The following is a 26,907-nucleotide window of genomic DNA, read 5'->3' on the forward strand; positions in this document are numbered from 1 at the left end:
CTCCTGCTGCCCCATCCTTCAAGAAGCTGTACCTGAGATTACAGGCTTGTCACACCCAGCAATTAAAAAAAAAAAAAAAGTCCATTTTTCTATTAACAGTCTGTTCAAGGCAATCTAGACTTTTTCCATCATGCTTCCCTGAAAAGAGAATTTTTTCTTTTTTTGTTTTGTTTTTTTTTTTTGGATTGAACTCAGTGACTACTGACTAGCTCCCCAGCCCTTTCCATTGAGCTACATCTCCCTTTTTTATTTTTTTAATTTTAATTTTGATACAGTCTTAATAACTTGCTGAGGCTGACCTCAAACTTGTGATTCCCCTGCCTTAGCCTCCCAAGTCACTTGGATTACAAGTGTGAGCCACCATGCATGCTTCTGAGAAATATTCCAGTGTTTGCTGCCCAATTCCAAAACCACTAACATTTTTTTTTACGTACTTGTTACCTCATCTAAATATCCTCAACTCAGAAGTTCCAAATGATGCTAAATATAAATATAATATATAGATATAAAACATAGTACACAGTACACAATTCCTTTCTACCTGTGGACCTGTAAAACTCTAGGGGTGAGAAAGAGTTTCTCTGCTCTTAAATACAGTGATACATGCATAGATATTTCTGTTCAAAAACAGTAATATGGTAGAAAGTATTACTGATTTCAAGCACTTTTTAAACCCAACTGGACAGACTCCAGTGAGTTTCAAGGATTGGAAACATCTTTTGGCTCTTGAAATCTTCCTTTTTCATGAAAGATGCTTGCAACTTAGTTTTATCAGCCTGTTTCCTGTATCTAGAATTTGGGAGTCATCCAGACTTTTTATACTCTCAGCCTCTGTCCAGCAGATTGTTTTTGCCAGTATAAAATTCTCAAGAACTTTTTGAATCTGCTTTGTATGTCACAGGGATTTACTTATTCAACTACTAGATAACATGTTTCACCAAAATTGGCAAAACTTTATTTTTATGCCAGTATTAGGAAATGGAGACAGAGAACCCTTGTAGCTAATCAGTAAGGAACTTAAATTGATGTACCCTTTTTGGAGATTAATTTGGAATGTGCATTAAAAAACATTTTAAATGCTATTCCCAGCTGTTTCATTTATGTGAAATTATCCTAAGGAAGTTATTAAAGAAGTGGACGAAGCATTATCCTCAACAGCAACAATAACAAAAAAAACTCTGATATTTGCAAATGATAACTTGTACTGGAACTATGAAAAGGTCTTATTGAACAAAAATTAAAGTCTTTGTTGAACAAAAGCATTTTATCTCAGAAAATATTCATGATATATTGTGTTGCATACATGTGTGTACACACACACACACATATATATGGTTTATAGAATATACATATTCCATGTTTCCTCAATTCTAAAACTCCATTAATTGTGACATAACCATGTAAAATAACTGTTAGAAAAAAATTTTTCAGGAACATTAGGATAGTGTAGAAGTACATAGTGTAGATGTTTTCTTTAGGATTACATGATCTATAAGTAACTTATTTTCTCCTTATACCTTTCTGAATTACTGAAAAAGACTATGAGCATATATTACTAAGGTGATTATTTTTAATGTATAGAATCTCATGGGTTTATTGAAACTAAAGGCAGTTGATTATAATTCATAAATGCAATTTTGAGGTTGGGTGTGGTGGTACACACACGTAGTCCCAGCTACTTGGGAGGCAGAAGGATCACTTGAGCCCATGGTTTAAGATCAGCTTGAGACAAATTTAAAAAAAAAGTTTGCACAACATTGAAAGACCCCTACATACCCCCTCCTTTCCCAAAATAAGGCAATATTGAAAATGTAAAGATCATAACTATTTTTCCTGACTCTTCCCTTTGAATATCACAACAAGAATTAAATGTATTATTACATGTTGTTTGAATCCTGCATCTGATTGCATTGTTCTTTTAGTGAGTACCTTTTTTTTATTTTTATTTTTGAATACAAGAAGCTGAAAAGAGTGAAGATTCCTCAGGTGCTGCCAGCCTATCAGGCTTACATCGCACATACAGCCAGGACTGCAGCTTTAAGAACAGCATGTACCATGTTGGAGATTATGTCTATGTGGAACCTGCAGAAGCCAACCTACAACCACATATAGTCTGTATTGAGAGACTATGGGAAGATTCAGCTGGTAAGTTTATTTTAAATCAAAGGACACATTGGGAAGATGTGGCTCTTTTATTCCTCCTTGCTCCTCCACAAAATTTTAACTCAGATATTTTATGCCTTTCAATAATAGTTTTTCTCTTGTGTCAATACATATATAGCACTATTGGACAGCATGAGTGTCACAGTTGAGTGAGAAAAATGCAGCTTCTTAAAATTTAGTTGAGATTCATTCTTTCAACTGATAACCTATTAAAAACACATTTTGAACCAAACTATATAGTATGGCAGAGATTCGGAACAGAAGGTTTGGGCTGGGGATGTAGCTTAATAGTAGAGCACTTGCCTAATGTGTGCTAATTATAATTAATAAGGCCCAGCATCACAAGAAAAAAGAAGATGACTCAGTATTTTTCCCCAGGTAAAACTATTCCAATAAAGGTGGTCACAAATGAAAAAGAAATTATTAAAGATAGACAATGTGCTTTGGCTTAGAATTTGTCATTGAGAAATCTTTCTAGAAAAATGGTCTTTGTGTCATTGAGAATGAAGAGAAGTTAATGAAACCAGCCAGGTGCGACTCAGGAGACTGAGGCAGGAGGATTAAAAGTTCAAAGCCAGTCTCAGCAACCTAGCAAGGCCCTATGCAATTTAGTGGGATCCTGTCTCAAAATAAAAACAGCTGGGGATGTGGCTTAGTGGTCAAGCACCCCTGGGTTCAATCCCTGGCACCAAAAAAAAAAAAAATATTTTTAACGAAACCAAGAACAGGTGGAAATGTAATCCAGGCAGTCTAGTTTTGTCAACTGCCCATCATATGAAATATTTTTTAATTCCTTCACCTGAGTGCTGTGTCCTTTAGTACATCAATATCCTTACTAAACCACAGACCTCTTAAGTGTGTGTTGACCCCAACAGGACCTTTCTCTTTCTGTATATCGTATGTCTTTCAATGTAAGAGGAAAAGTAGCATTTTTTTAGGTCTCCTTATACTCTATAATTTTAAAGTATAATTTCGTATAAGGTAATTATATTAAGAAATATAAGGAATTAGGAAATTATCTCTTGATAAGCACATTCCTATATGTTTAGACCATGGCATAATGGCTTGATGGACTGTTTTTCCTCATTTTGACAAGAATGTGTGGTTTCTATTAATGATGATTCTCTCTGTTTCTCAGGTGAAAAATGGTTGTATGGCTGTTGGTTTTATCGGCCAAATGAAACATTCCACCTAGCTACACGAAAATTTCTAGAAAAAGAAGTTTTTAAGAGTGACTATTATAATAAAGTTCCTGTTAGTAAAATTCTAGGCAAATGCGTGGTCATGTTTGTCAAGGTAAGAAATGCATTTAGTTTGCTGGGAATAAAATTTTAAAGCACAAAAATTAGTATTTACAAAATTAGGAACTCTATTTTTTTTTTTTTTTTTTTATTGTAAACAAATGGGATACATGTTGTTTCTCTGTACATGGCGTAAAGGCATACCATTTGTGTAATCATAAATTTACATAGAGCAATGTTGTTTGATTCATTCTGTTATTTTTTCCCTTCCCCCCACCCCTCCCACCCCTCTTTACCCTCTATACAGTAGTTCCTTCCTCCATACTTGCCCCCCTCCCTAACCCTAACTCTAACCCTTCCCTCCCCCCCATTATGTGTAGGAACTCTATTTTAAACTGTTTTTTAAGCTGTATCTGAATAGCTCTATGTAGAGATTTGGGAAGAAATTAACCAGAATATGGTCGCAAAAGACCATTTCCTGCCTATGCTTGTTAGCTATGTGAAGTTAACTAATTGCCAGGTTCATTTTTAAGAGTGATGTTTTCTGAAAATAATCACTATAAATGATCAGTTTGGTTTTTAAGTAATAAGATGTACTTTTTGCATATCTGTCTGATATAGGTACATGAGCCCTGTCCAAAGCTGTTTACTTCTAACTCTATGAAATATTAATATATTTTTCAAAGGGCAATTGAAAAGCCAAATGGAATTATTCACGTTTGTAAGTTAACGAGAATACATTTAATCAATTCAGTAGCCAAGGAAGTATTCCTAGATCTCTGTTTGTTACTAGAAAGTCTTCACAGTTTAACCTTTGGTTGATCAGTGTTTTTTTGTTTTGGGGGTGATTGATTTTCAGAAAATTTACCTGACTTGTCTCATTTTATATCTCTTAGGAATACTTTAAATTATGCCCAGAAAACTTTCGAGATGAGGATGTTTTTGTCTGTGAATCACGGTATTCTGCTAAAACCAAATCTTTTAAGAAAATAAAACTGTGGACCATGCCTATCAGCTCAGTTAGGTTTGTCCCTCGGGATGTGCCTCTGCCTGTGGTCCGAGTTGCCTCTGTATTTGCAAATGCAGATAAAGGGGATGATGAGAAGAATACAGATAACTCAGAGGACAGTCGAGCTGAAGATAATTTTAACTTGGAAAAGGTATGTAGATAATAGCCACACAAAAAAAGAATTTTACACCTCAAAATATCTGTTCCAGAAGACAAGTAATTGAAGTAATTCAAACTCAGAAAATGATTGACAGTGTGAAATCTTAGCCAGAGAGGAGGAAACTCAAAGGAAAGGAAAAAAATAATCAGACTTTAAAAAAAAAAACAAAAAAAGTAGAATTGAAAAGTGGAGTTTAAAAAGTAAATCCAGAGACTGGACATGTAGTCAGTGGTAGAGTACTTAGCTAGAACTCTTGAGGCTCTGGATTCATTTCCCAGTACAATAAAACCAATAATCATTAAATAAATAAAAGTAAATGCAAGAGCTAATTATTTGAATTGTCCAATGAAATAAACTGTCAGCTCTCTTAATAAAGGTAAAAGAGGCTGGGTGTAGTGGTGCACACATGTAATCCCAGCAATTTGGGAGGCTGAAGCAGGAGGATTGCAAGTTTGAGACCAGCCTCAGCAACTTAGTGAGACCCTTTCTCAAAATTTTAAAAAGGGCTGGGGATGTGACTCAGTGGTAAAGCGCCCTGGGTTAAATCCCCAGTATGAAAAAAAAAAAAAAAAAGGTAAAAGAAGGTTGGGGGCAGTGGTAAGCTCACAGACAAAAGGTAGAAGAAATGTAGTCTGTACATTTGAAATAAATTTGAAAACCTAAATGAATAATTTTCTAGGATGTGATAGTCAAAGTAGAATCAGGAAGAGATATAGCACAAGTGGACAACATGAAGAAAATGGAAGTGTCAAAAAGCTAATCCCAGACTGAACTTTCACAAAGGAAAGCTTTCATAAAGGAAAAGCTCAATGCTCTTTTGAGGGACCTACAATTAAAATGCTATTTGAACTGTTTCAGAGCATGGAGAACAAAGAAAACTTCCTAGTTGTGTTTTAAAGCCAGAATAATCTGGATTCCACAACTTGAAAATAAAAACAGAAAACAACTGCTCCATCTCATTTATGAATTCCAATGCAGAAATTTCTTAGGGGAAAGTATTTTTTAAGTGAAATCAAATTATTTCTTTTAGAAAACTTGACGAAAAAAAGAGGAGTTCATTCTAGGAATGCAAGGATTATTCAGATTATGAAAATCTTTACATTTCATTATGTTAATAGTTCTGAGTAGATAAGCATGAATTATATCTTTTAAGCTTCTGAACGGCTGTCTGGTGCGCACACTGTCAGCGTTATCTTCATTTTATAGTTGAAACTAAGGTCAAGTAACTTGCCCACCCTCACAGCAGCTAGTAGGTGACGAACCCAGCACTTTATTCAAAAACAGTATGAGTGTTTATGACACAGATTCTATTATTCCTTTCCATGTAGGAATAAATCAAAATAGTAAAAATTTAAAATCTATCAGTTGTTAATGTGATGAAATTAAGTGGCAGGGGAAATGTCAGGCTTCTAGCTTTAGCTCTCTTCTTTTTTTGCTGTAGCAGAAGGGCACTCCCTGGTGGGTGATAAGAGGCCAGATTGGGAGGATTAATGAGCCCTTAGGGGCAGAGTGGCAGAGGGAGAAGTCCTGACAGGGAAGGAAGGCTTCTCACATGGACTCTCTTCCCTCCCATTCTGGGTGGTGTGGGTCCCTGTGGCTTCTGCACCTCCCACATACCTGGTCTGTGCTTACCTACCTTTCCAGTGATATTTATCTGGCCTGGGGAAGAGAGGGTTGCATCAAGTCTTCCAAGTGTGACAAGGCAACCTTACCTTGTCACTCTGGTGCATCTCCTAAAATTTATCTGCTCTCCTCCTCTTTCCTACTTGGTCTGGGGATGAGGAGGGAGTCCTCCTGTTGTACTGACGAGTGAATTCCCTGTATTCTTGTTTCTTCAGAGACTTAATCAGTGGTTAAGACTGGAAAGATATACAGGGAGACAGACTCTTTCTGTACACAAATAAGTCACAAAGACAGGGTGAGCACTAAATTTCTGGAAATGGACAATAAATGAACTTTGCCACCCTAAAGATTGAATGGGCTGAAATTTTTTTTAGTTAAAAAAAAAATTGAGGGAGCTCAACAAGTACAGTAAATGGGTAGGTTATGTAGAGTTTGCTTCTTATGCTCTATAAAAGTGTGTGAAATTTTTTGTTTCTGAATGCTGAGAAGTCCTTGACAGTATTTTTCCCCCCTAAGGCTACAGAAAGGAGGGATAGGGGATAATAGCATCTTAGTCTAACATTATTTTATGAAAATTATCTAGAAATTTTAAATGATTATGGCATTTAAAAAGATAGTTTAATTTCAACCACCTAATTTTTTGGTTTCTTAACCTTCATCAAAACTTCTTTTGATAGTTTTTTTTTTTTTTCCTTTACATTGATGTGAAGGAAAGTCTGCTTTCTTTTTTCCTTTCTTTCCTCTTTTTCATGGTTAGCTACTTTTCTTTAGCCAGTTTCCTTTACCACAGGAAAAAGAAGATGTCCCCGTGGAAATGTCCAACGGTGAGCCAGGTTGCCACTACTTTGAGCAGCTTCGTTACAATGACATGTGGCTGAAGGTTGGCGACTGTGTCTTCATCAAGTCCCATGGCCTGGTGCGCCCCCGCGTGGGCAGGTGAATGTCATTGAAATAGGGAAGATAAGATTGGCTCTGAGGTTTGAAGCCAACAGACATCAATCATTAAATAACTACAAAGTCCCTCCCCTGGCGGTTTGTGTAGTTGCTTTTCACACCATGCTTCTCCTGCTTTCACCTCTAAAAATACTTTCTTTAAATTCTTCCCATGGGTTCTTGTTTTTTTCTTTCTCACCATTTACCAAACTCTCAGCTCAGAAATCTCCCTGCCCATTTTGTATGGTAACTCTTGCTTAAACTTGAAATGGTACTTCCTTAAAGAACCCTTTACCTGTACACTGGGTTGTCTCCCTGTTACCCATTTCCCTAAGCACCACATATTTCCTTCTCATTAGAAATATAAGTATCACATGTGGATATTTATATTGTCGAGTTTCTGTACCTTGAATTTCCAGATACCCTGCAAATAGGAACTCTGTTTTTTACTCAACTTTGTATTCCCTGCTCAAATCAGTGCGTGAAACATAGTAGGGGCTCAGATATTTATGAACAAGTAAATTGATGTAAGTAAGGTTGAATGGCAGAAACTCAAGGAGTCAGATTGTCATTGTAGGGTAATGGTTAAGAATAACAGTATATGGAGGCTGGAGATGAAGCCCATTAGTAGCATGCTTGCCTAGCATGCTAGAGGCCTAGGTTTGATCCCTAGTGCTGCAAATAGGAAAACAAAACAAAACAAAAAACCCAGTATTTGGTTCCAGGAGATCTTGGTTAAGTCCCAGCTGTGCCATTTGCATGTTCTTAAGCACGATTTGCCTTCCTGTTTCTTCCATACTGTACATTGATCAGTAAGCATTCGCTGTATCTATTATTTGTCAGGCTCTGAGAATACATTAGTTAATAAAACAGATGTTCTTAGTCCCATGGAGCTTTGTTCTAGTGAGAAGATCAATGAACATCTTCAATAAGTACAGTTGTACTTAAAAAAAATTGAGGGAGCTCAACAAGTACAGTAAATGGGTAGGTTATGTAGAATGGTAAATGGGTAGGTTAAGGCTCTCACTTAAAAGTGAGAACAACGAACATCTTCAATAAGTACTATTGCAGTATGGTAGATCAGGACATGTGCTATTGAAAAAATAGAGCAGGATAAAGAGAGGCGTGTACAGTGAAAGCAGAGAGCGTGATCTAAAGCACAGGCCTCACTGAGAAGCTGGCAGTTGAGCCAATACTTAAAGAACAGTAAGAATTCTAAAAGTACAAGGGAAAACATTTCAGGGAAAGTGAACAGAGTGTATAAAGGGCCTGAAAGAGAAGTATGCCAGGCCTGTTCAAACCAGCAGCGTTTGTGACTATCGGAGTGAGCCATGCATGAGTTAGGTAGGAAGTAAGGGCCAGCGGTAGTGAGTAAATCATATACTGCTTCACAGACCATTGTAGGGACTTGCACTTTTATGGGGTTAAATGGGGTAATATTGTATTGTTTCAGCACAAAATGACATTTGACTTAGGTCTTAGGAGGATTATTCTGCCTGCTGGTTTTTAAGAATAGACTGTCAAAAGTAGAAATAAGGATATAAAGAGGCCGTTGAAATAATCCAAGCAAGAATAATGATGGCTCAGACCAGGGTGGTTGCAAAGTGTACTACCTTGAAGATCAGATTAATAATTTACCTAGTAAATGGAATGCGGGGTGAGAGGTAGGGCAGTCAGAGGTGTCTTCTGTGTGTTGACCTGAGGAACTGAAAGGTTAGAGTTTTTATTAACTGAGGAGAGGATGTTGCTTCATGCCAGGAACCACAAGAATATGGAACAATAATAATAACTATTGGTTGTGAGAAATAGTACAGTATTTGGCACATAATAGCCAGGTGTAAATTTATTGTCATTTCTAGGGAGATGTTATTTGGCACTTACCAGATTCTGAAGGGGTGAAGGGGACTGGATCTTGACTTTCAAAAGGTTATGAACCACTGTGTTGAAGAAATATCTGCCCTTCATGTGATCTGACTCCAAATATTGGAAGTGTGTGTGTCTTTATGGGGCTCACAGGTCCAATAAAAGATGCTTAGTTCTAGTTTTATCATGGATATTTCGGGAAGAAAATCTGGGAGTCAGATAAAACTATTAAATTACAAGCCTTGATGTTATGTTATGATACTTTTTCCTTCAGATGAATGACCATATGTTCTGTTTTTTTTTTTTTTTTATTGAAGGAGGAGGGGAATTAATAAAGTTATCTTAATATCAGTATGACAAATATTATTGAATGGCACATATGCTTAAGTTTTGACTAATAGAATTTTTACCAGATTAATCCTTCAAGAATGAAAGTATCTTAATGTGATTTCTCCATTCTCCCCCCACCCCGCCCCAAGAATTGAAAAAGTATGGGTCCGAGATGGAGCTGCATATTTTTATGGCCCCATTTTCATTCACCCAGAAGAGACAGAGCATGAACCCACAAAAATGTTCTACAAAAAAGAAGTATTCCTGAGTAATCTGGAGGAAACCTGCCCTATGACATGTATTTTGGGTAGGTATTTATATTTTTTCATTTAAACACATTAACTGCTTAAAAATTGATTGACTACTAGGTTTATGCTATGTACTATTCTAGATGTTACGTATATAGCAATAAGCAAATCAAAGTCTGTGGGTAAGGTTGGGGAATCCATAAATAAACGAACAAATGTGTAGAACATCAAGCAATGGTTAGGTCTGTAAATGAAAATAAAAGAATTGAGTGTAGTGTTGAGACAAGGTCATTTGTTCAGTAAAAGCCTTGCTGCTAGGTAATGTGAATAGAACCCTAAAGAAGTAAGGAAAATGCCCATTTTGAATATCTGAGGTTTTGCTCCCTTTTAGGTGCAGCAGAAAGCCTCAAAAGTATAATATCTGGGCATGTTCCAGACATATAATATGAAAAGTGGATAACTGGAACAGGGCAGGGGTGTAGAAGGGATCGAGCTCACTGAGGTGGTTGGGCATCTAGTCATAGAAAGCTTTCTAAACAATGCAGTGATTGAGCTTGGAGTGGATAGGAAGTCCTGGGAGGGGTTTGAGCACAGTGGTGGTATAAGCTGACACAAACATTAGAGAGAGGAATCACTGTGCCTCTTGTAAGAATAAGGTTAGGAGCTGGGCACAGTGCATGTCTGTGATCCTAGTCTTTTGGGAGGCTGAAGAAGGAGGATCACAAGTTCAAGCCAGCCTGGGCAACCAGCAAGGCTGTCTCAAAATTAAAAGGGGATTAGGAATATAGCTCAATAGTAGAGTACTTGACTAGCATGCACACGGTCCTGGGTTCCCTCCCCAATAGTGCAAAAAAAAAACAAATGGGGATATGTAGTTCAGTGGCAGAGTGCCTCTGAGTTCAATATCCAGTATCACCAAAACAAAAAAAAAAACTCACAGTCTGCCAGGCACGGTGATGCATACCTGTAAGCCCAGTGACTTCGGAGGTTGAAGCAGGAGAATCGCAAGTTCAAGACCAGCCTGACAGCTTAGTGAGGCCCTAAGCAACTTAGCAAGACCCTTTCTCAAAAAGAGCTAGGGGTGTAACGTGGCAGTAAAGTACCCCAGGTTTAATACCCAATACCAAAAAACAAGCCAAAAAACCTCCTAGTCTGTGTTGGACTCTAAATCCTGATAATATTATTGTCCCTGTTCAAGATGCATGTTTTGGTTTTGGTTTGCTTCTACTGAATGTTCACAGTTACATTGTTTCTTAGATCTGGTTGTATCCATCATCATATACTGCATTGTTTTCAGTTAGTTTTCTTTTGACCCTGTGTTACCTCTAGAGCTTACTTACACCAACTACTTTTTACATCTTTTGTAATGATTTCCTGAGAGATTAGTCACAAGCTTTATACTAATGGCTTATATTTTTTGTTTTCATGTGCTGGAAATTGAACCCAGGACCTCATGAATGCTAAGCACGTACTCTTCCAGTGAGCTGTACCCCTCAGCCCAATTGCTCATAGTTTGGTTGTTTTGATATTTGCTTTTGCAGTACTGGGGATTGAATCCAGGAACTTGTGCATGCTAGGCAAGCATTCTACCATTGAGCTACTTCCCCATCCCATTTTATGTTTGAGACAGACTCTGACTGTTGACCATGCTGGCTTCAAACTTTGAACTCTCTTGCCTCAGCCACCTGAGTAGTTGGAAAGTATATTATGGCAGGCACAGTGACCCACACCTCTTAATCCCAGCTACTCAGGAGGCTGAGGCAGGAGGGTTGCTAGTTTGAGGCCAACCTGGGCAATTTAGTGAGACTATATCTCAAAATTTAAAAATAAAAAGGGCTGTGGATATAGTTCAATTGTAAAGCACTTGCCTAGCCTGCATGAGGCCCTGGGTTCATTCCCTAGTAATGAAAAATAAAGAAATAAATAAAAGAAGAAGAAAGAAAACCAGACATTTTGAACATTAACAGTGTAGTAACTCTGAAAATCAGGTTCTCCTTTCTTCTTAGGCTTTCTTGTTATTGCTTGTTATGGGTTGTAGTTGTTTATTCAGTAACTTTTAAAAAAAAGGTGTGTCTTTATTATGTGTGGTCACTAAAGTATCTGTTCTCTCAGCTTAGTGATCAGATAGTGATTTGACAAAGGTTTTCTTAAATGCCTAGAGCCAAAAACTCCCAGTATTTGCAGCTGTATTTCCTGTATGTGTTGAAGCACACCAACCTTCACCATTTAGCCATGCAGTTTACATCTCTACCTTTATTTCTTGCTTTCACAAAGCTTGAAGGTCAGCCACAGGTCTGAGTTTAGGGACTTCTCAGGTATTTTCTGACAGCGCACCCTACCGATTCACATATGCATGGCCTTCTAGGTTCCCAGGTATCTATAGAAACTTTTCAGAATCCTTATTTCCAGGTGGCAGGATCAAGGAAACTGCCCAGGCTTCAGCAAGTGACAGGGGTGGAAGTGTCCCAACAATGGAACATATGGACAGAAGGTGACTCTACCCACCTTCCTGGTGACGCTTAAGGGCCAAGGTGTCAGATGCAGGCCACAGTGAAGGCAGTATGGTATTGCCACAGGAAGAAAAGATCTTCATAGGCAAGGTGCTGCAGCTTGCCCATCTGCATAGCCAAAAATGTCAAGTGACTGAAGAAGGCAACTGACAATACCTCCGTAGAGCTCAAAGGAGTGTGCTGTTTTCAGCACTGTGTTTAGAGGAGTTTAAAAGACCCTGAAAGTAGGCTTAGGGTGTGACTCAGTGGGAAAGTGCTTGCCTGGCATGTGTGAGGTCCTGGGTTGGATCCCCACCACCACAAAAAAAAAAAAAATGACAACAATCCCAAAAATGTTAGTGACCCATCACAAATTAATATTTGCTTCTTCCAGGAATGATACTAAAACAATCTCTGGAGAGAATAACTAACACAAAGATGTCCCATTTTTTATAAAAAGCATTTAGAGATGCTATATTCCCAGCAAGAGCCATCTTGCTCTCCTACAGTATAGAATGGATTGTGGTCTAGACCAACATGAGAAACTTACAGATGGAATTCTGAAAAATCTTGGTGTGAACTAATTGAAGTGGCACAAATGTTATTAGCGATGAACTCTGGCATGGTTGAATTATTTTCAGAAGACAAATGTTGAGCCAGGCATGGTGACTTGTTCTTGTAGTCTTAGCTGCTCGGTAGACTGAGGCCAGAGGATCAGTTGAACCCAGGAGTTTGAGGCCAGTCTAAGCAACATAGTGAGACCTTTTCTCAAAAATAAAAGGGGGGCAGAGGTTGTGACTTAGTGGTAGAGCACTTGCCTAGCAGGTGTGAGGCCCTGGGTTTGATCCTCAGTACCACATAAAAATAAATGAAATAAAGATACTGTGTCCGTCTACAACTAAAAAACTATTTAAAAAATAAATTATATAAATAATAGAAGGGCTGTGGAGCATACCTGTAATCCCAGCAATTTGGGAGACTGAGGCAGGAGGGGTTCAAGTTTGAGGTTTACCTCAGCAACTTAGCAAGACCCTGTCTCAAAATAAAATGAACTGTTGCTTAATGTACTTACTTACCTACCACTCATATATCTTTTTTGGAGAAATGTCTGTTGAGATCCTTTGCTCATTTTTTAATTGTGTTATTTGTCTTCTAATTGTTAAGTGAGGAGTTCTTTATATTCTGGGTGCTAACCTTTTACTAGATATATGATTTGCAAATATTTTGTTGTATAGGTTGTCTTTTCACTTTCTTAATAGTATCCTCTACACACAACAGTTTTTAATTTGATGAAGTCTAGTTTATCTTTCATTTTCTATGATTTCTGGTCCTCTTCCAATGTCACATCTAAGGAATTATTGCCTAATCAAATGTCGCAAAGATTTACATCTGTGTTTTCTTTAAAGTTTTGTAGTTGTAACTCTTGTCTTCATGTCTCCGATCCATTCTGAGTTAATTTTTGTATATGATATGAGATAAGACCCCAACTTAATTTTTTGCACATGGAAATCCAGTTGTCTTAGTACCATCTATTGAAGAAGATATCGTTTTCCCACCATTAGATTGTCTTGGCACCTTTGTTGAAAATGGGTTGCCCAAAAAAACCAATTGTATGGGTTTATTTGTCGACTCTCAGTTCTGCTCCATTGGTCTATCTAGTCTGTCCTTATGCCAATGTACATATTATTCTATATCTTTTTAATTTTGTGTCATGTTATCATTGGACAGGGACCTCAGTTTTGCCTGCATGGGTTCTTAACTTTTGTCACTGAAGAATATTCCAGTATTCATCAACAGCAAGGCACAAAAATTTATTTAAGGACAACACAGGTGTACACATTCCAAAAGCAGAGTAGGGTGCCCCTCACTTCTCAGAGAGAAGTGATAGATATACCCTGAGTCAAACTCTCTAATAATATGTATGTAATTGTTCTGGGAAGAGGCATGGAGGTTCTTAGGCAAGCGTTTTGGAAAAATTAAGGCCCCTGACAATCATTTGCTATTTAGAGTTCAGAATGTTTCTCTATTGTTAAGCAATCAAGCTGTAAATTATTTGTAGGCATATTGTGTAAGTCTTTGAATCTGGTGACATTTAAATTAATTTTGTTTTTGTTCTTGTTGGTCTAAGCATACATTAGAGGTTTCATTCATCTAACTGAAGGGATAAGCATAACTGGTCATGCTCATAGACCCAGGTTTCTATCTGCTAAGGCATTCTTTTTCCCAAAAGCCCACCTACTCATATCTCACTGTGAATATATTAATTAAAAATTAATAAAAATTTTTTTAAAAAATTGTAAACTGTGTCTACAATTTATTCCTTTAATTTTTTTTCAACTTGCTCTTTCAGGAAAGTGTGCTGTGTTGTCATTCAAGGACTTCCTGTCCTGCAGGCCAACTGAAATACCAGAAAATGACATTCTGCTTTGTGAGAGTCGCTACAATGAGAGTGACAAGCAGATGAAGAAATTCAAGGGACTGAAGAGGTTCTCTCTCTCTGCTAAAGTGGTAGATGATGAAATTTACTACTTTAGGTAAATCTTTTTGTTGTTGTGTTTTTGGTACTGGGGATTAAACCTCGGGGCACATAACCACTGAGCCACATCACCAGCCCTTTTTTATATTTTATTTTGAGACAGGGTCTTGTTAAGTTGCTCAGGGCCTTGCTAAGTTGCTGAGGTTGACTTTGAACTCACGATCCTACTGCCTCAGCCTCCTGAGCTGCTAGGATTACAGGCTTCCACCAGTGTGCCCAGCCTGGTAAATCTTTAAAAACTGAGGGAGAAAGAACACTTCAGTTAATTCATATCAAAATAGTTTAGCCCAGTGTTTTGAGTTTCTTAAAATTTGATCTTAAACTAGAGCAGTATACATTCCAAATAGAAAATATTAATTCAGTTAAATACGAAAAGCTTCATAATCTGCTAGGACTTGTTATCCACTCTTAACAGTGTTCTTGGAGCTGCCAGTAATTGTATAACAGAGGTAGAAATAGTTGCTTCATATCCTGTCTGTTAGGAGATTGCTCAGTTCCACAGATTATGAGAACTCTTTCTGCCATATGTAGGAAACTAGTTCTGACTTCAAGCAAAATGCTTCTGTGGGTGTTCCACAGGATCCTTTGAAAACAAGCTTCTCTATGTAGAAGTGACTTCATAAATGCTTATTTAAATTCCCTTGCCACCCTTAAATTGTACACTGCAGATTGCAAGAAGTCATTTCTAGACACTGCACTGCTTTCTGACCAATTCTGAAGTGATGTTAGGTGACTTACTTGCTTACTTTATTTATTAATTTATTGCATTACTAGAGTTCAAACTCAGGGATACCCTACACTAAACTATATACTTTAGCCCTTTCTAGTTTTTTAAGACAGAGTCTTGCCCAGGCTGGCTTCAAACTTGCAATCCTTCCTCAGCCTCCTGAGTAACTGGGATTACAGGTGTGCATCTCTGTGCCCAACTGAATTTTTTTTTTTTTTTTTTTTTTTTTTGTCAACTTCTTTCAGAAAACCAATTGTTCCTCAGAAAGAGCCCTCACCTTTGTTGGAAAAAAAGATCCAGTTGCTAGAAGCTAAATTTGCTGAGTTAGAAGGTGGAGATGAGGATGTTGAAGAAATGGGAGAAGAAGATAGTGAGGTCATTGAACCTCCTTCTCTACCTCAGCTTCAGACTCCCTTGTCCAGTGAACTGGACCTCATGCCCTACACACCCCCACAGGTGAAGGTGACACGTTCCTTTTACTTATCTTGTTCTCAAGTTGGTTTGCAGCTGACTCAAACCAAAAAGTAAGGAGGTATCCAGCCCTTCCGTATGTAAACTTCTACCTAGAATTCTACAGGAAAAAAGATTTTTTTTTTTCTTTATCAATGCTTTTTATTTACTTACTTACATATTTTTTTACTTACATATTTTAAATTGACAGAACATTTATATTTATCACATCATTAATCTATTCCTAATTTAAAATGAAATTTTCTTTAGACAAGTTCATTAAACTTGTCTAATGGCAAGTTTAGAAGGCTCTCCTTGCCTTCTATTAAAGTAAAGTTGTAAAGGAATGGCATCATCCTATTACTCTTAAGTTTTCATTGTTCTTATCTTTTGGGGTTTTGTTTGTTTGCAGTTCTGGGAATTGAACCCAGAGACTCGTGCATTAGGCAAAGATGCTACCACTGCAATACATGCTCTGCCCTTTTTCAATTTTATTTAAAATAGGGTCTCCCTAAGTTGCTCAGGCTGGCCCAGAACTCATGATCCTCTTGCCTTGGCTTCCTAAGGAGCTGGGATTATAGGCATGTGCCTAACCTGTTGCCCAAATCTTTTAAATCTCTCCCTCCTCAGAACCTCATCTTTGGCTAAGGTGATTCCTTTTGGTATTTTTTTCATTCAGAATTTTCTCAAGCTTAATTGTGAGGTCATCATTAGAGATTGCAGTCATGGAATTCAGTGAAACTTTCATTTATTTCTTACATGGTAAGAGGCAAGGAAGAGGTATGTTTTGACCAAGAAAATGGCCAGCTACAAACCGAGTCTGTAAAACAGTAACTTTGGGATCACATGTTCCTGGCTTCCAGAAGCTCTGAGCAGTTAATTAAATGCAATGTTCTGATGCACTATAAGAGTTTTCTGTCTTACAGTCTACCCCAAAGTCTGCCAAAGGCAGTGCAAAGAAGGAAGGCTCCAAACGGAAAATCAACATGAGTGGCTACATCCTGTTCAGTAGTGAGATGAGAGCTGTGATTAAAGCCCAGCACCCAGACTACTCTTTTGGGGAGCTCAGCCGACTGGTTGGGACAGAATGGAGAAACCTTGAGACAGCCAAGAAAGCAGAATATGAAGGTAAATAGGGACTAGGCACAACTGTCTCAGCCTTTGAAGCACAAGGGGGTTTTTTCAGGAATGCACGTGCATAGACAGGTTTTACTCTCTTGTTCTTGCCACACACACATGAACCTTGTATTGGGGACGATTCCTGATGATAACCAGCATTGTAGATGCTAGTCTTGTTCTGACTAGGCAGAGTGCTACCTCTTACTTGGCTTCTGATCCTGGTAGTGTCCCCTCCCTAAATTTCTCAAACAAAAATATTTTTACTGTTAACGATTGCATGATTTTCTTTCATTGAGCTCTGTAGGCACACATATGTTGAGCTGGGGAATGACTATACAATGATGTTAAGTATAATTTTGATTAAAATTCATCTGAAAGGGGACTTTTAAAATCAGTGATCTTCTATCCTGGTTCTTAATATGTTTAAACTCTCTGCTGAGGCTTGACTAAAGCCTTAGTTTCTTAGGCCACTTGTGACCTGTGCTGTATCTGTATTCATAGCTATTGTTAAGGCATTTGAGATCTCTCTGAGCTCCACTGCCTTTATTTTCTTTTTACTCTATAATTATCTTACTTTGGGCCATGAGCTATCATTGAAATATTTGGTGGTTCTTAGCCATTAGGGACAAATACTTGAGAGAGATTTTTGGTGTTTTGGATTTTAGTTATTATTAATTGTTGTTAATGTCAGGCATGACTTTGATAAATAAGTACTAAACATTAGATTAGGCAGGACTTTGTACCCTTGAGCTGTATTTTTTCCCCATTTAGAATTTTATATATTAGTTCATTTTGCCAATTTAGAGCCATCCTCTTGTAATGATCAATCATTAGTCTTTTTGGCTAAGTCCAAGTTCATTATTTTCCTTCAAACATAAATTAATTGTTAAGGCTGCCCTCTTTTAGTTTATGAAGTTTATGCCTTCATAAACTTTATTGAAGTTTATGAAGTCTTCAAAGAAACCCTTCTTTAAAAAGGTATTACTCCTTTCATTTGTTACTGTTGATTATTATAAAATTACCTGGCAGGCTTCTCTAAGGATCTTCTGCAGAAGCCTAATCCTGCAAGATAATCAGACAAAAAACATTCTGTGGCAAAACCAATTTGAGAAACATTCCAAGCTCTCTGTCTTCAAAACTTACAGTGCATTTTCCTGTATTTCCTCCTAAGACCTACAATAAAGAACCTGTTTTTCTATTATCTGGTATTTTCTGAAATTTGACCAGGTTTTTATGTAATACCTATTAATATCCTGAAGAGCCATTCTTTAAACCCTCATGAGTTCCATAAGAACCTAGAACTTTGGGGAATTTTGATATTTCTGACCTTAGTACAAAGTATGACCAAATACACACTAAGGTGAAAGAGTGTTGAAAATTAAGGTAATATGTGTATAAAACCAGTTCCAAGGAAAATGAAGCGAGGACTCAGTGGCTGATTATTTAGGTGTGAGTAAGAAAAGATGTGAAGATAATGTAAAGGCAGAAACACTGTTGCAGGGAGGGAGAAGGGAGGGAGAGATTGATGGCTTTCGGGAAGTTCTCCTACCTTCAACTAGGGATCTGAAGTTTAGGAAGAACCTAGTGCGGGTGAGTTATGCAGGTGAGTTATGTGACTATGAGTCTTGCCTAAGACTTTGGTGTCCCTACCCATTGAACTCAAAAGCCAGAATTAGGAGTTTGGCTTAGTTGTAATGATTTTTTTACTTTCAGGACAGCCCATATGAACTTCTCCCAGAGAGATCCAACAGATAGTCACAATATTTGATCCACAGGCTTAAATTCATTTTTTCAAACTTTTTTTTTTTTTGCTCTCCCACTTCATTTGTATAATGAAAATACTAGAATTTAACATCATCAGTGGTTTTTTTATTGCTAGTTCAAGGAAATTGGTTGTTCAAATGGCCATTATCCCTCACGCTGGTTGTTTATGCAGGGTCTGTGTAAATTGGGTGTGTTAGTGAGTGGTAGTAAGTCTCTGCAGGCAACTCTGTCTCAGCCAAGGCGCCTTTGACTTGCTTGACTTTCCCATTCTTTACCCTAAGGGAAAACTGGAGCTGTTGCTTCTCAATTTCTCTTTAAAGCTATATGACCTTAAGCCCTTTTCCCCTCAGATCAGTGGTATTCTTTTGAATTCCATGTTGGAGTGTAAAATGTGTGGCAGTTGACTGTGATTATCAGGAGTCTCGGGGGTCATGGGTCATTGATTCTCTGTATCCTTGGACAAGTGACTACCTGTCTCCCATCCTCCTTTGCCCATTTGAAGAGTGGGAAACATTTGCTATTTGATTGGTGAAGCAGAATAAACTATGTATGGTGGGAACTTTGAGAATACTTCTCCAGGAAGGGTCCAGCCTATTAGGCTAGGAACATGACTGTTGGGTTTGCCGGCTCTGGAAATGCAGAGTAGTGGGAGGTAGGGGGACAGGTAACAGCCCAGCCCAGAAGTGCCACAAGCAAATACTTATCTTGCATTGTGGATTAAATAAGAGTGGATTCTGTAATTCTCCCTGATTTAGGATAATTTATGGTCAGCTTTGAACTACTCAGCTTCAGGAAACCTGGTTCTTTCAGAACATTGTCCTTCGCTACACACATTTATATATTAATTATCTGCTTCTGATGATTGTAGCCTGGAGTATCATGCATTTTTTTCTTCCTGGGGTTTACTAAGCATGACCTCTTTGGTTCATTAGAATATAGAAATTAGCTGTTTACTTTCCCTAGAAGAGGCAGAGGCAGTAAGCTACTTTTCCCTTACAGAGTTAATTTTCTTCAGCTGCTAAACCTATGATACTAATGATAAAGAGTCCTCAATCTCAGTAAAATTGGGTACATGGAATCAGGAAATATAGTAAGTAACAATTGTGCCAAAAATTATAATGGGCCATGGAATTGCTTCATGTTGAAATTATAAATAATCTGTGATGCTATTAATACTAGAATAATGGTAGCGCTTCTCATCTTCAGGGTGCCTCGTGAGATTAACCACGGTGGTTACGCTGGTGATGTGTTTAAATAAAATCTGTGCTTTCTGAATGTGTGTTGCAGTCTTAACATTCTTGAAATCTTTGCAGACCAGTTCTCAAGATGGGATAGGAAAGCTGGATTCTAGGTTACCAAGTGAAATCGGCCCGACTCCTCCTGTGTTGAGACTAGTCATCTACTGTTCCTTCCATTGAGACAGAACTGTTGCCTGTGTTTTTACTAGTCCTGTTGAATGCAATGGATGGTATTTTGAATTCCTGGGTTAAAAACAGAATTGAAAATCTGAAATGCCTTTACAGAGCGGGCAGCTAAAGTTGCTGAGCAGCAGGAGAGAGAGCGAGCAGCACAGCAACAGCAGCCGAGTGCTTCTCCCCGAGCAGGCACCCCTGTGGGGGCTCTCATGGGGGTGGTGCCACCACCAACACCAATGGGGATGCTCAATCAGCAGTTGACACCTGTTGCAGGTAAAAACAGGAGCTAAGACCATTTTTTTTCCACTTTAAGAAATTCCTTCATTTTTTTTTTTTTTTTTCTCCAAGAGGAGTAGGCCGCAGTCTGTAGCCTTTTCTCATGACAGATTCAAAGTTTGAAGTCATCCATGTTGTCCTGTATTGCCTTTCCCATATGGGCAATGCCTTCCCTCTGCCCCAGAAATGGGCCCTGGGCCCAACCCTGGGAACTAGTAGGGAACATCTCTTCCCTGGCTGTGGGCATGGTCTGGCGATGTTCTCACCCCAGACTGTTCTTGATAGAGTACTACAGCAGAAAATATAAATAGAGCCTAAGTTCTGTTCTAGAGGAATTCCCAAGAGAAAACACAAAGCCAGTCTTTAGGTTGTGTTGATATTCTGTCTCATGTAGTATTCAGTTTGCCTTGTTCTGCTGTAGCCATCCTTAAAAGGCTGACCATTTAAAAGGATTTTTGACAATGAATTGTAAATCCTTTCTTGGTCACCAGTGTGCATGACTGCTAAATAGAATACAAAGTCCTTATTCAATTCATTGTGCCCACTCTGTAATGCTTTTCTATTTAATTACATTAAACTGCATTTTCTGTTAGTATCCCAGTCACATATTTAAACCAAAAGCAAAAAGAAAATGATGAATGTGGTTTGCTTGTGTGTGTTGTCTCTGGTTCTGGTAGCCTTAGCAAATCTGACTATCCTTGAATATCCTTGTCTGACATGTCTCCAGTGAGAAACCTGTAGACCACTTCTTGGGCCCCTCCTTTGTGATCTCTCCAAGTCTGGTGAGATCTGTATGTGCCACCTGTGTTTCTTCTCAAGTAGTCTGACCTCTTTCTCAGGGAGCCCAAGACAGTGTTGTTCAAGGCAGGTTCATTGAGATGCTGTTTTTGTTTTGCTTTTGTTGGTTTTTTGTTTTTGCTTTTTAAGGAAGAGTAGCATAGGATAACTTTTCCATTGTCGCTCCTAACTTTTGTGATGGCAAGTTCTCAAATGCACTGTCGCTGAACTCAGCAGTTGCACTCGCCAAAGCACATCTGAATCATGGCTGTCAGTACTTTCAGTGTAACTGATGTTGATCTAACAAATCTCATAATCGCCTGCTCTATTCCATGGCCCATTTTGGTTAATGGGGTTCCAGAGATTTTTATAAATTAGGCCTTGAACATGGGGACTTTGGAAGTTAGAATTCCCTCATTGACATCCAGCTTTGTTCTATTTGATGTGATATTGTGGCACTGTGCCCTTGACTGCAAAACCCAGGGACATATTTACAAAATGAATACAAACAGCTCAAAACATTAAAAAAACAGCAGCTGCAGCATTTTAGCTCCCTGTTAGGGAATAACATAGAGCTCTGTGGGTGAGGACTGTGGTCCCTCTAGAAAGCCCCGACTCCATTATTAAGGGTGTGCTGCCCAGACTTCTGGGCCTTGGGAGTGAAGGGCAAGCATTCTCAGTGATAACCAGTCTTTGGTCCACAGTGGGAACTTTGTAGCTAAGAGGATGATTTTCATGGGCTTACAGGTTGCTTAGGGCCTGAGTCTTAGCCTTGTCAGTGTCTGAAACCAGCTTTGCTTACAAGCATTGAAGCTCATTTGAACACATGTGACTGGGATAATAAATGCCAAAGTACAGTTTAATGAAGACAAATGTCATGTCTTTCAGTTCTTAATCTTCAACCACAGCCTGTGAAGGCTGCGTTCAGATGGGCTTTTGTAATTGAAAGCAAAGCCTTCTAACATTCTTAAATTTCTCACCTACTTATCCCTAAAAGCTATACCTTGTGGTGTGGTTAAAAGGCAGTTTGGTAGCATTGGATCTCCTCATGTTTAGATGATGGCGTCTATTCAGAAGTACTTTTTACTTCCTAAACTCTTTAAAAAATGAAACTCGTCCTGTTTCATGTATAGAGATATTATTTCAAGTTTGTTTTATTGGTTTGTGATTGTAAGTTTTTCAGTCAGTGTATATATGACTAAGGAAGCAAGGTAGTCAATCTCAGGATTTTCAGTGATGTCATAGCTTTAAAAGACTGAACTTTTTTATAAATAAATACTTTCAAATAATTCTTAAGGGAAAGTCAGAATGAAATTCTCAAAATCTGAAGTTTTCCACTGTTTCCCAGAGTCCCTCTACAGAGTATGTATAACAACGAGGCTTGCATTAGCCCTTTAACTCTCCCTTTGCAAGAAGCTATGATCAAGTGACTGCACTTCAGGGGGAGTTTGGCATTCTTGTTCATCATGATTATTACAAGTACCAGAAAAGTCAAGTTGTTTTTCTTGTTTAAAAAAATGCCATGTGATCTTAAAGGTTTTTTTGATAGGTGAGTCCTTGAAATTTGAAATTATTTTATTCTCACCCCTTTTGCCAAAACTACTTGTTTGCTGAAACTCTTCCCTAGCCAGCAGAAGATATTTGTTCTGTGAAGGTATGCTCTGAAAATAAAGGAATAAAAGCCTCTGTGCACAGAAATTCTATACCTTGATTAAAATGCTCCCTGTTAACTAAAGGTTTATGTGATGACATTGTGAGCTTGGAGACAGTGACAAATGGCATTTTCTCATGTCAGCAGAGCCTGATTCTCCAGCTCTTCCTCTGCCTGTAGGTTTCTGAGTGACCTGAGCTTTGGTTGGCTTGGGAGGATTTAGATTTTATCTTTATTTAACATGTTTCAAGATCTAAACATGAAATATTCATTTTAGAAGCTGTTCCCCAGCTCAAACCCTAGGACAATCCATTCTTACCTGCAGTGGTGGGGCTAGAAGGGAGGAGGAGTAGATATAAAAGTCTTGAAAAATTCTTGCCCCCAAGCTGGAGAACCATGCTTTGTGATCAGGCCTCTGCACTTCATTTCCCTCCATTCAGATTTCCCCTCACGGGTACCCATGATAGGCATATGAGTGTGGGCAGAGTGGAATGATGGGGTGTGTGCTGTTCAGTTAGAGTTGCAGTCAGCAGAACTGGTCACTCTTTTTGAACAGCTTGCAATAATTTGGACTTTGGGAAGGCTGTTACTAGAACTCCTCTTCATTATTATTTAAGTGAAAACATAAACAGCATATTTATTTCAGTGAAAATAACTACAAACAATAATATACTAAGTACTAATTCATCTAGAAATGTGGGGTTTCGTTTATGTAGCTTTTTATTTTGTTCATTGTTGCAACAAAATAATTGCACTAATTACCGTTATATCATGCAGTACTAAGGGTGCTTTATTTGTTGGTAGTGCATGTGGGGGGTTGTTATTACTTAGCTCATGTTGCATGTTAATGATGCATGTCTGAAATTTGTTGTGTCCTTCAAGGCATGATGGGTGGCTATCCGCCAGGCCTTCCACCTTTGCAGGGCCCAGTTGATGGCCTTGTTAGCATGGGCAGCATGCAGCCACTTCACCCTGGGGGGCCTCCACCCCACCATCTTCCGCCAGGTGTGCCCGGCCTCCCGGGCATCCCACCACCGGGTAAGAACTTCATCCTCATTCACTCATTAATCTCATCTTCGTATTCTCTTTTTCCTCCTCAGCCAGTTGTTCCAGGAGACACCTGCTGCCCACTGTGGCCAGGCTTCCCTCACTGAGTACCCTAGAGCTGTCAGCAACAGGGCCTAGCTATGTTAAGCAGGTGGCATGGCACCTGTAACCTCGTGTACCTGGCTGCCTGATGGCAGCACAGGGTGCAAGAAGGCAAAAGCCAGACTCAGCAGACCAAGGGGCAGGACACATACTCACTCAAACAATATATGTGCCCAAAAGCCAGCCAGCCAGCCAGCCTAGAAGGCTGCACCCTCTAACCAGGGAATGAAGTTTCCCAAATTGCTAGTTCTGAGTCATAAAATAGTGCTTTTTGCATCTGAATGCATTTCATTATCTAGTGCAATTCTTACCTCACAGGGTCTTCTATGTAGAGTTCCATGTCCTAATCAAACAACCCTGCTAAGGGGAGTCTAGAGTTCCAAATGTAAAAACTGTTGAAAAATCCTCTACTCACTCTGTCATGGGAACAAAAAGGAGGGAGGGAATTAATTTGCATTGAATTTGTTTTCTCTATCTGAGTCCTCTAAGAAGCATGACATAACATTTTTGAAGGACATCCTACCCCACCCTACTAAACACTGTTTTTTTGTCAACAGAAGTTCAGAAGTTCTTTCATATGGAAATATATAAATGGAGTCTAGATATAGCTACATTCAGTTTCACTTTATAATGAATTAGCAAACTGAAAGAATATTTTAAAGAAAAAAGAAAATTACAGGTTCCCATATTAATTACCATCATATGCAAACGAACTGACTCTTGGCTATAATCTAGTTAAATGTGACCTTTAGATGACTTAAAATTGCATTTGCTCCATTATCTAAGATAACAGCTAAGAGCCCAACCCAAATAAAATGTGGATGGAAACTTACCTGGTTTGTTTATACCAGTCTTGGACCTAAGGACCATAGGGTTTTGCAGGGTTCAAACAATGCTTAAGAGGGTAGACACAACCAGTGTGTGGAGTAAACAAACCTGGTGGCCTGACCTGGAGCCTCCAGCCACACTCTTTGTGAGTGTTGCTTAAAGAACAGCTATAACTCCACTGAAGCATTTTTTCCACATGTTCCTAGAGGAGGAAATGTTTGTAGAGGTAGGTGTTTCTCTCTGGAAATGGTAACCTATTGTGTAAATTGCTGTGGCAGCAGAAGTCAGTCATAAAATAGATATACCTGTGTGGCGGGTGGACTTGACCTTAATTCTGTACCCTCTCACCTTGGCACAGGGTATCTGAGTCAGTGAGACCATGTTGGAGTTGACCCCTTGTAGATGCATGTACTCAGAGAGAAGCCTGTCTAAGGCCAGTACCCCCTGGTAGGAGCTGTATTTTGGTGGGTGTTGGGGCATACCTGTTCTCCCTTCCCCTCCTTCAGATTATAAATTGAATTTGAAGGAAGCACAACACCCTGGTTATAGTCAGGGAGACAGGGAAGAACCCCTCTGGTATGTACATGCACATATCTGATCAGGCTTTTAGGAGCCCAGGATTCATGGAACCTCTGTGGTCACTCAGCTTACATTCTCACTGAATGTCCCTGGCATGGCACTTATAAGCAGAGGGAGAAGAGGGGTTTGCTGATTTGTTTGTGCTGCCCTGCAAAGCAATGACGTAGGCAACTTGAGATCCCCCCTTACGTGTGGAGTCTAAGGTGGGCGAGTATTCTGGGGAAGGGGCTGGGTCTAGTAATATGTTGCTGAAGCAGCAGTTTACCCAACACCACCTCTTCATTCATTCACAGATAACCATCAGGATCCTACTGTGGTGATCCAGGTACACTTCTAAGTACTTGAAATATAAAAAATCCCTACTTTTTAAACCGAAGCTTGATTTTACTTGATTTTTTTTTTTTTTTTCTCTTGACATTTAAGAGGATGCCTAATACTTCCTGGAAGTGGCATTTAACAACTCTGAACCTTAGACTAATGGGTTGATTCTGCCTGATCAAAATGCCAACATTTTTCATCCAGAAGACCTATAGACTTTGAAATTAGTTCCTCCTGATCCTTCTGTATAGCCAGCAGGACTTGTTTTAAACCTTAAAGAACAGCTTATACAGTTTTAGTTGTGGTTTGTTAGTTTTTAATGAACTGGGTCCCTTGCCTAGTTTTATATTTTACTTGAAGAGTAAATAGATGACTCTGAGACAAAAATAGCCTCAGACACTAAATTTAGGATATCTCATTGTTATCGGTTGTGAGAAAACAATTACTAATGAATAGTCAGCAAAGGAAGTTTAATTATTACTAGAGACAGAAGAAATATAGTAGGGTCATGAAGTCTTCTTCCTTTGTCACTTTGCATCTGAAGCAATAGCAGCAAGACCACTACACCAATACATCATCCATTTTCAGAGCACTACTCTATCACCTGGAAGTCTCATCTACCAACATTAGTGACTCCAGTTAGAACTTGATGCTGGTGGCCTGCAAGGGGACAGCAAGACAGCACCTCCAACCTCTACAAAGCTCAATTAACTATACTTCCACAACCTCTTCCCTCTGAGCCTGATTCCAATGCCATTTGTACTGAAGTTTACACAGGCTTCAGTTGGAGAAGAATGTGTTATCACAAGAAATGTACCTTGAAAACAGAGGTGTATCCTGACTATAGCTCACTTAGAGAAATAATTAGAATTTTATACAGGTTTCAAATAATTTCTAAACCATGAGTAATTGATGTACATCTGACAAGGTCTGCTAGCATTGTGCACTAGGTACCTAGAAACCAAGGAATACAGATTTTTCTATTTGAATCATGTTCTGGATGCTTAGGTTTCCTATCCACACTCAAGGGCAGAGGTTCATAGGTTGGCATTTTAAATGACATCATTTCTTATCAAACAGTAGTTTTTTTGATCTTCTCAACCCAGAGCCTCTAATTGTATCATTGCATTCTGAATTATAGGTGTGATGAACCAAGGAGTGGCCCCTATGGTAGGGACTCCAACACCAGGTGGAAGTCCATATGGACAACAGGTGAGCACCCCCAGTTTGATTTTTCCTAGGAATCAAGAGAATTCTAG

General features: G+C 38.7%; 1 protein-coding gene across 37 annotated transcripts in view; it reads left to right on the top strand.

The window, feature by feature from the left end:
* PBRM1 (polybromo 1) overlaps positions 1–26,907 on the top strand; it is a 99,577-nt gene that overhangs the window by 68,526 nt on the left and 4,144 nt on the right. For 18 of the 37 annotated variants that reach the window (XM_079115664.1, XM_079115652.1, XM_079115684.1 and 15 more), the window contains 11 exons: positions 1,960–2,145; positions 3,302–3,459; positions 4,301–4,564; positions 6,987–7,132; positions 9,472–9,629; positions 14,410–14,593; positions 15,568–15,778; positions 16,699–16,900; positions 20,179–20,343; positions 23,657–23,812; positions 26,790–26,860. In XM_079115664.1, coding sequence (XP_078971790.1) covers positions 1,960–2,145; positions 3,302–3,459; positions 4,301–4,564; positions 6,987–7,132; positions 9,472–9,629; positions 14,410–14,593; positions 15,568–15,778; positions 16,699–16,900; positions 20,179–20,343; positions 23,657–23,812; positions 26,790–26,860 — 1,901 coding nt within the window. The remainder of the gene's footprint in view (positions 1–1,959; positions 2,146–3,301; positions 3,460–4,300; positions 4,565–6,986; positions 7,133–9,471; positions 9,630–14,409; positions 14,594–15,567; positions 15,779–16,698; positions 16,901–20,178; positions 20,344–23,656; positions 23,813–26,789; positions 26,861–26,907) is intronic. The other 19 variants (XM_079115676.1, XM_079115679.1, XM_079115678.1 and 16 more) reach the window with 7 other exon arrangements.

Source organism: Sciurus vulgaris, assembly GCF_902686455.1.
Source record: "Sciurus vulgaris genome assembly, chromosome: 16".
In the NCBI taxonomy this organism is placed as follows: Eukaryota; Metazoa; Chordata; class Mammalia; order Rodentia; family Sciuridae; genus Sciurus; species Sciurus vulgaris.